Source organism: Neoarius graeffei, chromosome 3 (assembly GCF_027579695.1).
Source record: "Neoarius graeffei isolate fNeoGra1 chromosome 3, fNeoGra1.pri, whole genome shotgun sequence".
In the NCBI taxonomy this organism is placed as follows: Eukaryota; Metazoa; Chordata; class Actinopteri; order Siluriformes; family Ariidae; genus Neoarius; species Neoarius graeffei.
In genome coordinates, this window is record NC_083571.1 from 80,360,474 (window position 1) to 80,374,132 (window position 13,659).

Consider the following 13,659-nt stretch of genomic DNA (forward strand, 5'->3'; position numbering starts at 1 on the left):
ATCTCAACAGCTTCAGGGGGCTTGCAGCGCCCTTGACCCCTGCTGATAGTTTCTTACATTCCTCTATTTTTTTCAATTACTGCCGGGATCCCTGGGGTGCTCCGGTTTCCCCCACAGTCCAAAGACATTCAGGTTAGGTTAACTAGTGGCTCTAAATTGACCGTAGGTGTGAATGTGAGTGTGAATGGTTGTTTGTCTCTATGTGTCAGCCCTGTAATGACCTGGCGACTTGTCCAGGGTGTACCCCGCCTCTCGCCCAAAGTCAGCTGGGATAGGCTCCAGCTCGCCTGCGACCCTGAACAGGATAAGCGGCTACAGATAATGGACAGATGGATGTGAAAGTGGCTCAGATCAGAATGGAAAAGATCAGTGCTGAGTTTCCCAAAAGCATCGTCGCACAATGAACACTCTTTGTCCTAGTTAAGATGCTCTTAGCGTTAAGAGGCTTTTGGGAAACCCACCACAGATTGTGTGTGGTTTGTAGTGTTCAGAAAACAGATCTGAGTCACGTAGGAACAAAAAACAAAGCAAAAAAAATCAGATTTGCACTCTGAAGGTAGCCTTATCTTAGAGCACTAATGTACAGACAGCACCAGGGTGAGGAGGATGTGCTTTAGGGAAGTAAGCTTCTCTCTGGACCATGTGACATAAAAAGGCACGAAAAGTATCACTTTCACTTCTCTGTTAGGAGAAAAGAAGCTAAAAAAGCGTATATGTTCAAATTTCGCTGTTAAAATCCTCATAAACCAGTACAAACGTGATTTGTAACGCAGCCATGATGTGCACTCTGACTCAGGCAGCGTCATTTATGTGTGGAACGACTGACTAGCGGTTCCGGCGTCGTCCATTTCCCTGCAGAGGGGAAATCATAGCAAAGAAATACTGCTAAACGCGGCTGTGTGTTTAGTATTAGGAATAAACCAAGTGGCAAAAGTATTATCGGGTAGGACATGTAAAGAATACTATTAGTAGTAGTATTTTTACTATTTATTAGTAAAGAAAACGAGAAATAAAAATAAAACGCGCCCCCATTTTTGTGCGAAATGGTACGTGCTGCTTTTCTGGCTGCTCTCGCGCTGCTGCTGCTTTAATGCCACATCACTGTATCTGTCAGCTGTGGGATTCGATCAAAAATATGAAGGTGTGTTCAGAAATCGGAGTCGCTGTTCAGGTTTGAGGTTGTATTATCAAGAAAGCGCTTTATGGGAGACTTCTGCTGCGATTCATGTCGTGTTTTGAGATGTGATGTATTGTGGGAGATGATGATGTGGAGAAGAACCTGACATGTCCTGTCCATGATGAGCTCACGCTCTAAATATGAATGGAAGGTGTGGTGAGAAGACAACAATAACAACAACAACAACAGCCGAGATTGTTATGACATCATCATAAATAACTTCAAGAAAGTATCTGAGAAGGTTATGAATGTTCAGGGACGAGTTCTGACATTTATTAAATGTGCCTTGGGACTGAACTGAAATGTAAAAGTGGACTATTTTAGTTGTATACACACATTACAAGCTGTAAAATTAGGTCTCCTCCTGATTATTTCGACCCAGCCGTCTACAGGATACCAAGATCCTACCAGAAGCTATAATGCTGGACTCCAAAACGAAGGACTTGTGTCGTATCTGTGCACGGGAGCTGTACGGTAACCAGCGCAGATGGATCTTCAACCCGACAGCCAAGCTGAGCCTGCAGGTGTTGCTGTCGCACGCTCTGGGAAGGCAGCTGGGCCGGGACGGGCGCCGAGAGTTTGCGTGCAGTAAGTGTGCCTTCATGCTGGACCGCATGTATCGCTTTGATACAGTGATAGCCCGGGTCGAGGCTCTGTCCATCGAGCGAATGCAAAAACTCCTGCTTGAGAAAGAGCGGCTTCGGCAGTGCATAGGCGGGCTCTATCGCAAAAACAACCCGGAGGAAATTGATTCTGAAATGGTTAAAAGCACAGCAGAGGCTTCACTTGTGGACACGCCGGCCCAGTCTGATATCAAGTACAGCTCTCTGTTAGAAGAGGATCTGACGTACTCTGTGTACGAGTGCTGGGCTGAGCATGATTCTCAGGAATGTGCTACAGGTCCACACCAACAAGCTGCACATCACCATCACCACCACCACCAGTGCCATGCTGGATCGGAAACTGGCACAGCACAGCGCTCCAGGAAGTGCAGGGGATGTACCACATTGCGAGTGGCTGACTCCGATTACGAAGCCATCTGTAAAGTGCCCAGGAAAGTAGGCAGAAGCACCTCATGTGGACCCTCAACCCGCTACTCCGTTAGCAATCTGGCCAGCACAGAAGAGACATGCCCTGAATCAGAACCTCGAGAGCCAGCCGCTCAGTCATCAAGTCTGACAGAGATCAGCCAAACTGCAGAAACTGCTGTCGAGGAAAACGTCAGTCTCAGTCCGGCAACATCGATCGAGTCTCTGGACGCTACGGGTGACGTCAGTCAGCCCTGCTCACTAGTCCATTCAGACCTCCTGCAGGGACAGATGGAGGAGGAGAAAGTCATGACCCAGATCTCCAGGTCAGAGCAGAGCCCCAAAACAGGACTGGAGCTGGCTCTCAGCCTGGTCAAAAGTTTCGAGTGCCGTCCAGTGCGGGTTTTTCGAGGCAGCCGACTGCCTGTCCCAATCAAGCCTGTAGCCACGCACCAAATCCCTCAGGCAGCAATGGACTGTTCGTTCTTTCTCCAACCTGCTGATATGGTTCCTCTCAGCATCCAGCTGGACCTGGCTGAGATCGAGGCACTTTGGCTGGATGATTTTGTTCCATGTGGAACTCTGGGCTTCCAGGAGGTAGTTGAGAAAATCACAAAGCAACTAAATTTAGTATGATACTCGTGATTATATTTCAACTTCATATCTGCTTGAAGCAGGCGGCACGGTGGTGTAGTGGTTAGCGCTGTTGCCTCACAGCAAGAAGGTCCTGGGTTTGAGCCCCATGGCCGGCGAGGGCCTTTCTGTGCGGAGTTTGCATGTTCTCCCCGTGTCCGCGTGGGTTTCCTCCGGATGCTCCGGTTTCCCCCACAGTCCAAAGACATGCAGGTTAGGTTAACTGGTGACTCTAAATTGACCGTAGGTGTGAATGTGAGTGTGAATGGTTGTCTGTGTCTATGTGTCAGCCCTGTGATGATCTGGCGACTTGTCCAGGGTGTACCCCGCCTTTCGCCCGTAGTCAGCTGGGATAGGCTCCAGCTTGCCTGCGACCCTGTAGAAGGATAAAGCGGCTAGAGATAATGAGATGAGATGAGATCTGCTTGAAGCATTGAAAAGGAGAAAGTTCTGGGGCATAGGGTCATCTTTTGCCTTTTTAGACGTTTGTGTGTCTGGAGAAGCCTCTTGGCTATATTTCCTAATTCGTTGATCACTCAGTGTTCTCTTAACAACACATTCACTGCCATGACAACTGTTGTTGCAGGCAACAGTGCTTACTACTACAAGCCAGTCCTTAGAGGAGTTTTCCCTTGTTGTGTCTTTAAATACTCACATACATACACACACACACACACACACACACACACCAAAAGTGTTTACTAAAGTAGTAGCACGTATAAGATTGCCTTTTCTTTCATCATCATCATTACCATAGTAACGCACTGGTCTTAGTATAAACCAGGGCCCAACCTAACTGATAAGGTATTTTTGGCAACGATACTGATTTTAAAAAAAAAAGGTCTATGATTTCCGATAACCGATATTATCGACCGATACCCACCTCGAAAAAAATCAAACATCTTCATTCATCTCATCATCTCTAGCCGCTTTATCCTGTTCTACAGGGTCACAGGCAAGCTGGAGCCTATCCCAGCTGACTATGGGCGAAAGGCAGGGTACACCCTGGACAAGTCGCCAGGTCATCACAGGGCTGACACATAGACACAGACAACCATTCACACTCACACCTACGGTCAATTTAGAGTCACCAGTTAACCTAACCTGCATGTCTTTGGACTGTGGGGGAAACCAGAGCACCCGGAGGAAACCCACGCGGACAACATGCAAACTCCGCACAGAAAGGCCCTCGCCAGCCCCGGGGCTCAAACCCAGGACCTTCTTGCTGTGAGGCGACAGCGCTAACCACTACACCACCGTGCCGCCCCACATCTTCATTCAAATAGAAATATATTAAAATATTACGAATAGTACAAAAATAATCAAGAAGGCCTAAATGTACATGGGGGAAAAACATTATGAACTGTGTATACAGCAAAATTACTTTAATTAGGCTGATATACATAACTATTGAAACTGGAAACATGCACATTTATTAGTTATGCATTTTTCAGGTATAGCTTACTTAATGAGAAAAATAATGTTGAATCCATCTCCATCACTCAAATATAGCATATATGCAATTTTAATATAACTACGAAATAATTTAGGAGACTTTATTCATTTATTTATAGAGGAACTGTACAAAATAATTTTACTTCAACTTTTTAAAAAATGCGATTTGTACATTTGTATGATATTTATTTGTGTGTACAACTGCTACTCCACTGCACTCTGCTTGGGTCAGCTGATTGTTGGGATTTGTGGCGTTCCAAACATTGTGTTGCCAACAGTGGAGTTGCAGTGTGCCCTCTGGTGGACAAACTAAGCAATGACAACACTCATAACATGGTTAAAACATAACATCGTCTGTCTTTTTGTTTCTTATTGTCATGTATCAGCTGTTATAAACGCCGATACAGATTTATCAGCAATTAGCTCAGATTGGCCGATAATATTTATCAGGTTTATTGGTTGGACCTTGGTATAAACCATGTGTTTAGATTATGGCAGTGCTACATTGGTGATAAAGCAGCAGGTGGGCATTAAAACTAGACGGCCTTTCAATTTCATAAAATCTGTGAAATTTAGTTCCCTCTGAAATTTGGTCATTCTGATGTATGTTTATTTCTGTCATATATATATATATATATATATATATATATATATATATATATATATATATATATATATATATATAATATAAAAACCCAGGCCATTCTGTGGCTGGGAAGTTATTTAATTTGAGGGGATTCCCAAGCAAATAATGTGCATGGAATTGCACGCTTCGTGCAGTCAAGCAGACAGATGAAGTCCGTGTGCGCATGCGCAGGTTTACTTTGAGCGTGCACTGACAGTTCCATCATTCTGTCGCTAAACGAACAGCTGATCACACCGAGGTGCTCGCTGACCACCGATATTTATTAGTTTGGTCCTGCGTTTCCTTTCCTTCGCAACATAACGTATTTTCTTCTCGCTTTCCGTTACTGTAGTCGGTCTTTCACGGTTCATTCGCACACTCATGTCCTCCATTTTTCTCTCCTGTTTCAAATTTGTATCCCACAATGCCATGCGTGAACAGGGAACACCCACCACATGATACATGACGTAGTATCTTGTATTGGGTCATGGTGAAGCAGGAAAAAATAGCGGAGAATTTAGGGCCACATGGCCCTAAATTCATGAATTGCTCTATTAAAAAAAAAAAAACCTACTAAAATTGGAAGTCTGTGATTCGAATTCAGTAGCTTTCGGTCCACTAAACAAAAATAACTGGGTGTCAGGGAAAATTCTTTTTATGACCTACACTTGAAAAATCTGAAAGGCAGTATAGCTTTAACACTGTGTCACTCATTCAAGATCCAGTGTTGGCTCTGGGTCTCTGGCTCTAGACTGGACTATCCAAGGCCAGCTTTAATCCATTAACACCACAGCATGCAGCACAGGACAATATCCCTTATACACTCTTCCTCCTTTGGGAGAGAACATAACCCTTGATCTCTGCTGTCTGAAATATAGATGAAAAGCAACAGACCACCATTAGGCAAATATATGCACAGGAATTACAAAAGACTTTTGCCATGAAGATAATTTTATGAATTTATGGATTTGGGCAGCCTGAGACACTCCTGAGAGGAGTGAAAGTAAGCGCAGATAGAGTCCGACTGAAAATAAGGAAATGAATGACGTGCCATCCAGGAAAAAGGGACTTCCTGTGGAAGGCATAGAGAGTGACTGTATCAGCGTAGTGTTAGCAACAGTGTAAACATACACACTTCTGAGATACCGTGCTATCTTTTAATCAGTAAAAAATTTAAATAACTGTAACTCAAAACAAATTTGACGAAGAAGTTTTTTTCCACTATTTTTAATGTTGTAAAATGAACATTAAAAAGAGATTATTTAAAAAACTTCCTTTCATTAAGTCATTTTAAACATGGCAAATAAGAGTATCATTTATTATTATTATTAGCATCCCTGTTTTCCTGGCAGTTTTTTTTAAAGAAACCTGTACATCATGTATCAGAGAAATGGTTTGAAATATCATGATATGATATTTTTTGTCATATCACCCAACTCTAATGCAGTCTGGGTAGTGTTGAGGATATGCATCGATATCTCATCTCATTATCTCTAGCCGCTTTATCCTGTTCTACAGGGTCGCGGGCAAGCTGGAGCCTATCCCAGCTGACTACGGGTGAAAGGCGGGGTACACCCTGGACAAGTCGCCAGGTCATCACAGGGCTGAAACATAGACACAGACAACCGTTCACACTCACATTCACACCTACGGTCAATTTAGAGTTACCAGTTAACCTAACCTGCATGTCTTTGGACTGTGGGGGAAACCGGAGCACCCGGAGGAAACCCACGCGGACACGGGGAGAACATGCAAACTCCACACAGAAAGGCCCTCGCCGGCCACGGGGCTCGAACCCGGACCTTCTTGCTATGAGGCGACAGTGCTAACAACTACACCACCGTGCCGCCCGTGCATCGATATGTATCTCAGAAAATATATTATGAATATTCATTAGGAAATTAAATCTATGAGAATAATGTGCAAAGGTAAATGAAATAAGAACGTACAGATTGGAGAATTTCATCTCTGAAACGTGTGTATGTGTGTGCGCTTATCAGAAGCTGATTGCGGAGCAGCAGGTTCAGTTGGTGCAGTATGAAAACGCAGCTGGTCAGTGTGTGACTGAACTACAGAAGGCCCAGCTACAGGTCCAGTCTCTCCAAACTAAGATCCGAGAGAATGAAGCAAAGAACAAGGTACCCAACCGTGTTATTGTTTCGGCTTTATTACAATCTTGATATGTAAAAACGGCTTTACCTCAAAGTTATTATTAAGTTGTTGTTCAGTTTTTTGTTAAAGTGCATTTCACGGGTAAATTCAGGAGCAAGATCAGTGGCGGCTCCTGAATTTTTTTTCAGGGGGGGCAATTTTCCCCCGTTATGTCTACACGGACCGTAAATGTCCACAGGACTGAAGTAAATTGACCTAGGTAGCAAATCAATTGGCCGAACTTGTTTTTGCCTGGTAAATTCAGATATCAATATAGACAATATCTCTTCTCTCCACTAGGTGGCAACACTGAACAAGTTAAAGGTGGCAAACTAAGATAGCCTAGTAAACTAGACCCACCCGCCTAGCGCCAAAAATATTTTTGCCCACGAGTGGCAAATATTCACATTTAGTCTGGCTTGCCAGGCTAAAACTAAGGAAGATTCATCGTGAAGCCTTGAAAGCAAAACATCACAATCAATTAATATTACATTACTCATTTATTTTCTCATATTATTCCAGTATTCTATAATAAGTAGACACAAATTCTTAATCTCATCTCATCTCATTATCTGTAGCCACTTTATCCTGTCCTACAGGGTCGCAGGCAAGCTGGAGCCTATCCCAGCTGACTACGGGTGAAAGGCGGGGTACACCCTGGACAAGTCGCCAGGTTATCACAGGGCTGACACATAGACACAGACAACCATTCACACTCACATTCACACCTACGGTCAATTTAGAGTCACCAGTTAACCTAACCTGCATGTCTTTGGACTGTGGGGGAAACCGGAGCACCCGGAGGAAACCCACACAGACACGGGGAGAACATGCAAACTCCACACAGAAAGGCCCTCGCCGGCCACGGGGATCGAACCTGGACCTTCTTGCTGTGAGGCGACAGCGCTAACCACTACACCACCGTGCCGCCCACAAATTCTTAATTATAAACATATTCTAATTTCTTCAATTCTAAAGAATGCAATTAAAGTGGCAGGATATAAATCCAAAACAAGTGTTTATTTAAGTTTTGAAAAAGATGAAGAAAAGCATAACCATCAAACAAACATGTGCAGCTTAATTATGTGTTTTTTTATATGGAATTGCACCATTTTAACAACAAATAATAATTCTAAATAAATTCTGCAGTTTTTTTTCCCAAGAATTCCTCCAGAAAGCCATGCCTTAAAAGGAAATTTAAAGTATTACAAGCATGTCAATGAACACAAAAGGCTTTAGTTATTTAGCTATATACACACAAGGTTACACAAGGTTTTGTAGTCAGTGCAACTTGGCTTAACAAGTTGGAAAAAAGGTAAGGTGCTGCTGGCTCCAATGAACACATACTGTACAATATATAAAAACTGAAAATATGCTTAATTTACACCAAGTCAGAGAGAACTTGAGGCTACTGAAATATTCCAAGCATGGCAATGTTAAACTGCCATTGGTAAAACAAAAACATGGCAATGTTAAACTGCCATTGGTAAAACACACACACAACTTTTGCCTAGTAAATTCAAATATCAGATATCACTGTACCGTCTGCTGTGCTACTTCCAGGGTGGAAGAGAACGCAAGGGTAGCAAAAAAGAGCACTGACTACATCACAGCCAGCTCGCCAAGTTTTCCGGTGGTACCAGTTCTTGTTAAAACCTCTTGAGTAGGTCTTTTCCCCCTTCGTAGACACTTGCTTGATGTTTAAATTGGGTCTAGGAGGTCCTAGCTGTTTGATTGCCGTTTTCTCCTCATTGGTACGACGACTAAAGGGAACTTCTTTCAGAGACGCTATCGTATTGTTGCACTCAACACTCGCCATATTCTTCATAGAATGTTCACACATTTCCCGCGCAAGTTACGTTTTCCAGCCCAAAATTATGTTCAAAACCCGCCAAAATGCACTTAAAACCAATCTGGCAACACTTGCGCGGCGCAACAGGCGTATGACGTAAGCATGCTGCTTGTGCGAGCACATAAAACCTAATAGAAAATGCATTGGGAGCAGGATTTTCGAAAAAAAAAACGTATGTACCATTAGTGTCAATGGGAGATTTTGGGGCAAATCTGAACCTGACAGAAATTGCCCCAAAAGGGCGTGGCTACACCAGGCGCGACCTTAGCCTGATTGGACAATGACATTACTGTTGGTAGTAGGAGTAGATAAAAAAAAAATCTCCCTCCCTGTTTGGGAGTGCGTCGCCCAAATCGCCCCTATTAACGAGCCGCCAGTGAGCAAGATCAATGTAATTCTCCTATTTTATATTAAACTTTGGTCAAATATCTGTAACATTCTGCATTTTGTGCAATTTTTTTACCTTGCGCAGTACCAGAAAAATTCAGCTGAAATCAAGCCATTTGAGGCGAATTGGTCCGCCTCTGAAAAAACTTGCCATTTGGATTTCCCGGCAAACATTGATTTTCGTGACGTCGCGTGTGGGATGCCTCCCTCTGAATCCTACGTCAGCGCTGGTTCGTTTATGAGAAAACGACCTGGTGGTTTTCTGCAAATTTCTTCAACGTTATCGCGTAATTATTAAAATGGTTAACAGATGTATCATAGGAGGGTGTAGCAACACCAATCTTGATGGGATTAGTACTCATCGTTTCCCAAAAGACCGGACAATGAGAGAGAAATGGGAGCGCTTGGCCTACACAGGCTGTGCACTGAAACCATGCAAAGCTCGCGCAGCCTGCTGGCGCTTCCGCAGGTAACGTCACAAATCTGGCTCCAGACTCCCTTGGGATTTTTCCAGATGCGTTTTGTTATTTTATTTTTTTCTGCTGTAGACAGATGGCCTTGTGCAAAATTACCCTTCTGGATGAGTGTGTAAAGGGACATACTTTCATATAAAAAAAAAAACAAAATTGGTCCAGAATATGCACTTTAAGCGTGTAACTAGTTTTGGGGTGAAAATTCCACTGAGACCTGGCAACCCTTTGAATGTGAATGCCTGGTCTGACACCTAATGTTGAATTAAGCATGTTTAATTTTTGTTAAAATGATTCGCTGCATGTGACACAGATAACCTTAAGGATGTGTTTTTGGTATCTAAGGAAGTACAGGATGTATACATGTCAGCTTTTCCTGATATTTCTGTGGATGTGCAGGAGCTGCAGCAGCGACTTGCAGTTATGGAGTGTGAGCTGTTCTCTTTCCGGGAGACAGCACGAGGACAGGAGAGGACTATCCAGACTCTAAGCGACTCTCTTAGCACCAAGGACAACGAGGTGTGTTCTCCTCCACAACTCGTGTCTCTTCGGGTATCTTCTGAACTGGACCACATGCAGGCGACACCACTGAAGATAATGCAGTCGTAAATCAAACAAACAAACAAAAATAGGTACCCTATGGGTACATGTGGCTACTGCTTATAAATAAAATAGTTTTCTGATACCATATCCATACAGTAAATATATATAATATATATAAAATTTACCAGCTGGGAGGTTCGTATCATGAAATACCGTGACCGAGGTCTTGAAAATACTGACCAAGGCCTCTGGGCCAAGGTCAGTATTTTCAAGACCGAGGTCATGGTATTTCACAATACGGACTGACCTTAAGCTGGTAAATAATATATTTATTTTTTTCTTTACCAAATTCTAACAGAAAATGAGAGCGCCCGAAAGGGAAACCATATTTATAACAAATCTGCTACAAGATGTGAGCGAGGACGACTCGTACACCTCGCCATTTTTCTTTGTTGCGGACATGAAAAAGTTGCACAGCAACATGTTTAGTTCTTCGCCAGGTATGTCTTCCACCTTTCGACGTTCAGTTAGGTTTCGACAGAACTTCTCAAAGACATCGAGGTTGTAGGTCGTCTTTTTTGTTGTATTTTCTGCCCTTTGCTCCTCAATAAACTACTGTATTTGGGGGCGTCATGGCTCAGTTGGATAAGGCGCCATACCATAAATCCGGGGACCGGGGTTCGATTCTGACCCGAGGTCATTTCCCGATCCCTCCCTGTCTCTCTCTCTCCCGTTCATTTCCTGTCTCTACACTGCCCTATCTAATAAAGGTGAAAAAAAAAGCCCCCCAAAAAATATAATATATCTTTAATAAACTGCTGGATTTGCTCGGCATTAGCAACAGTTACAGGTTTTTGGCTTTCTCCTGAAATGTTTTCTTTTATTTCGTCTTCATCAGGGTAGTAAAAAGACTGTCGTTATCGCTATCCATGCTGTAAAATTAATGCTATTATACTGAGAAATGCGAAAATAAATGTTGACAAAAAAATTGCTACTATGTTTGTTGTTGTTGTGAATGAGCGAGTCGCCAAAGGTCCGTAACCGGGGTCCGGATCGTAAAATATATATATACCCGTATATATATCGTGAAAAAAATAAATACATGTTATCAATTATACTCGCCTCATCTCTTGCAAGCATCACCAAGCTGTGAGCAGCATCAGGGCTTTGTTACAGTGCTGTGAACTATATCTATTTTCAAAATAGTAAGAAAGCACTTGTTCATGAATTGTCTTAGCCTAAATATCGGACAAAAAGCTCAAAAAAAAAAAAAACAACTTACAAAACATTTCATTTTACCTTTCAGAAGAACCAAACAAAAGCTGTGATGATCAAAACGTACAGCACCCTCCACAATTATTGGCACCCCTCGTTAAGATATGCTCTTAGGCTTCTAATAAATTCATTTTTTTAAATAATATAGGACAGTGCAAAAAAAGAGAAAAATCCAACCTTTAATTCAAGTGCATTTATTCAGTGGGGAAAAAAATCCCACATTAAGAAATAATTCTTTTACATGAAATCATGTGTGCCACAATTATTGGCACCCCTGATGTTAATACTTTGTACAACTCCCTTTTGCCAACAAGACAGCACTTAATATTCTCCTATAACATTTCACAAAATGGGAGAATACAGAGAGAGGGATATTCAACCATTCCTCTTTGCACAATCTCTCTAAATCGTCCAGAGTCCTGGGTCCTCTCTTATGCACTCTCCTCTTCAGCTCACCCCACAGGTTTTCAATTGGGTTGAGGTCTGCGAGACTGAGATGGCCATAGGAGGAGCTTGATTTTGTGTCTTGTGAACCATTTTTGTGTCGATTTGGCCACATGTTTAGGGTCATTATGTTGCTGAAAGACCCAGTGACGACCCATCTTCAGCTTTCGGGCAGAGGCCACCAGATTTTGATTTAAAATGTCCTGGTATTTCAAAGAGTTCATGATGCCATGCAGCCTAACAAGGTTCCTGGGGCTTTTGGAAGAGAAACAAGCCCACAGCATCACCGATCCTCCCCCATACTTCACAGTGGGCATGAGGTGCTTTTCCGCATACTCATCTTTTGTGATGTATTAGAGTGTTTGTTGCCAAAAAGCTCTATCTTGGTCTCATCTGACCAAAGCACACGGTCCCAGCTGAAGTCCCAGTACCGCTTGGCGAACTCCAGTCGTTTACATTTATGCTTGTAAGTGAGAAAAGGCTTTTTCCGTGCATGCCTCCCAAACAGCTTGTTGGCATGTAGATAGCACCTGATGGTTGTTATGGAGACTTTGTGACCCCAAGATGCTACTCTCTGATGCAATTCTCTAACAGTGAGCTTTGGAGAACTTTTTACTTCTCTTACCATCCTCCTCACTGTGCGTGGTGGCAAGATAAACTTGCATCCTCATCCAGGCTTGTTTGCCACTGTTCCGATTGTTTTAAACTTCTTGATGATTCCTCTGACTGTAGATATGGGCAGGTGTAGGCGAGTGGCTATTTTCTTGTAGCCATTGCCTGACTTATGAAGGTCGACACACATCTGCCTTACTTGAATGGTGTGTTCTCTTGTCTTTCCCATGTTGAAGAGTGGATAAGAGAAATAGGCCTCTGTGTCACATCATATTTATACCCCAGGGAAACAGGATGTGATGAATTACTAATTAAAGGTTCCTAGATACTCCGATCAACTTTATAAACTACAGTAGAAATGACAGAAATGCTTCAATTACATTTATTTTCTAGGAATTGTTATGGGTGCCAATAATTATGGAACAGGTGATTTTATGAAAAATAATTATTTCTTAGTCAGGGATTTTTTTATTATTTTTTTAATTCACTTGAGTTAAGGGTTACATTTTTCTACAATTTTCAGTGTGAGATTATGCTTCTGCAATAAAAATTGAATTTATTTTAAGGCTTTTAATGCATCTTAATCAGGGGTGCCAATAATTGTGGAGGGCGCTGTAAATTTTCTTAAAATAAACACCACTTACTTGATATCGAATCAGTAGCCTTGGCGAACCACAAGGTGAATTTCATTTATCTTTTTAATCTGTTGATTATCTTCCGATACTACGAAGTTATAACGAGGTTTTTCTTTTCGTTTCTGGTTCTGATTGGTTCCGAAGTTTATCAAGAAATAGAACGCATACATGTCAACCTTTGGTCAATCAAACTTGTATAACCAACCTCCAAAATCCATATTTCCCTTATAAAATCCGTATAAGATGCAAATTAAAATAATTTATCTAAAATTTGAATGATAATTAACAATGATATATCCAAGTTACTTTTTATTCAATATTAATAACAATAAACCTTCAGAATGAATACAAAGCTCCAATGTGTGACAAAAA

General features: G+C 42.3%; 1 protein-coding gene across 5 annotated transcripts in view; it reads left to right on the forward strand.

Annotated features, from left to right (window-relative positions):
- pde4dip (phosphodiesterase 4D interacting protein) overlaps positions 1-13,659 on the forward strand; it is a 162,706-nt gene that overhangs the window by 72,297 nt on the left and 76,750 nt on the right. For all 5 annotated transcript variants that reach the window (XM_060917440.1, XM_060917437.1, XM_060917442.1 and 2 more), the window contains 2 exons: positions 6,919-7,056; positions 10,178-10,297. In XM_060917440.1, the coding sequence (XP_060773423.1) occupies positions 6,919-7,056; positions 10,178-10,297 (258 nt within the window). The remainder of the gene's footprint in view (positions 1-6,918; positions 7,057-10,177; positions 10,298-13,659) is intronic.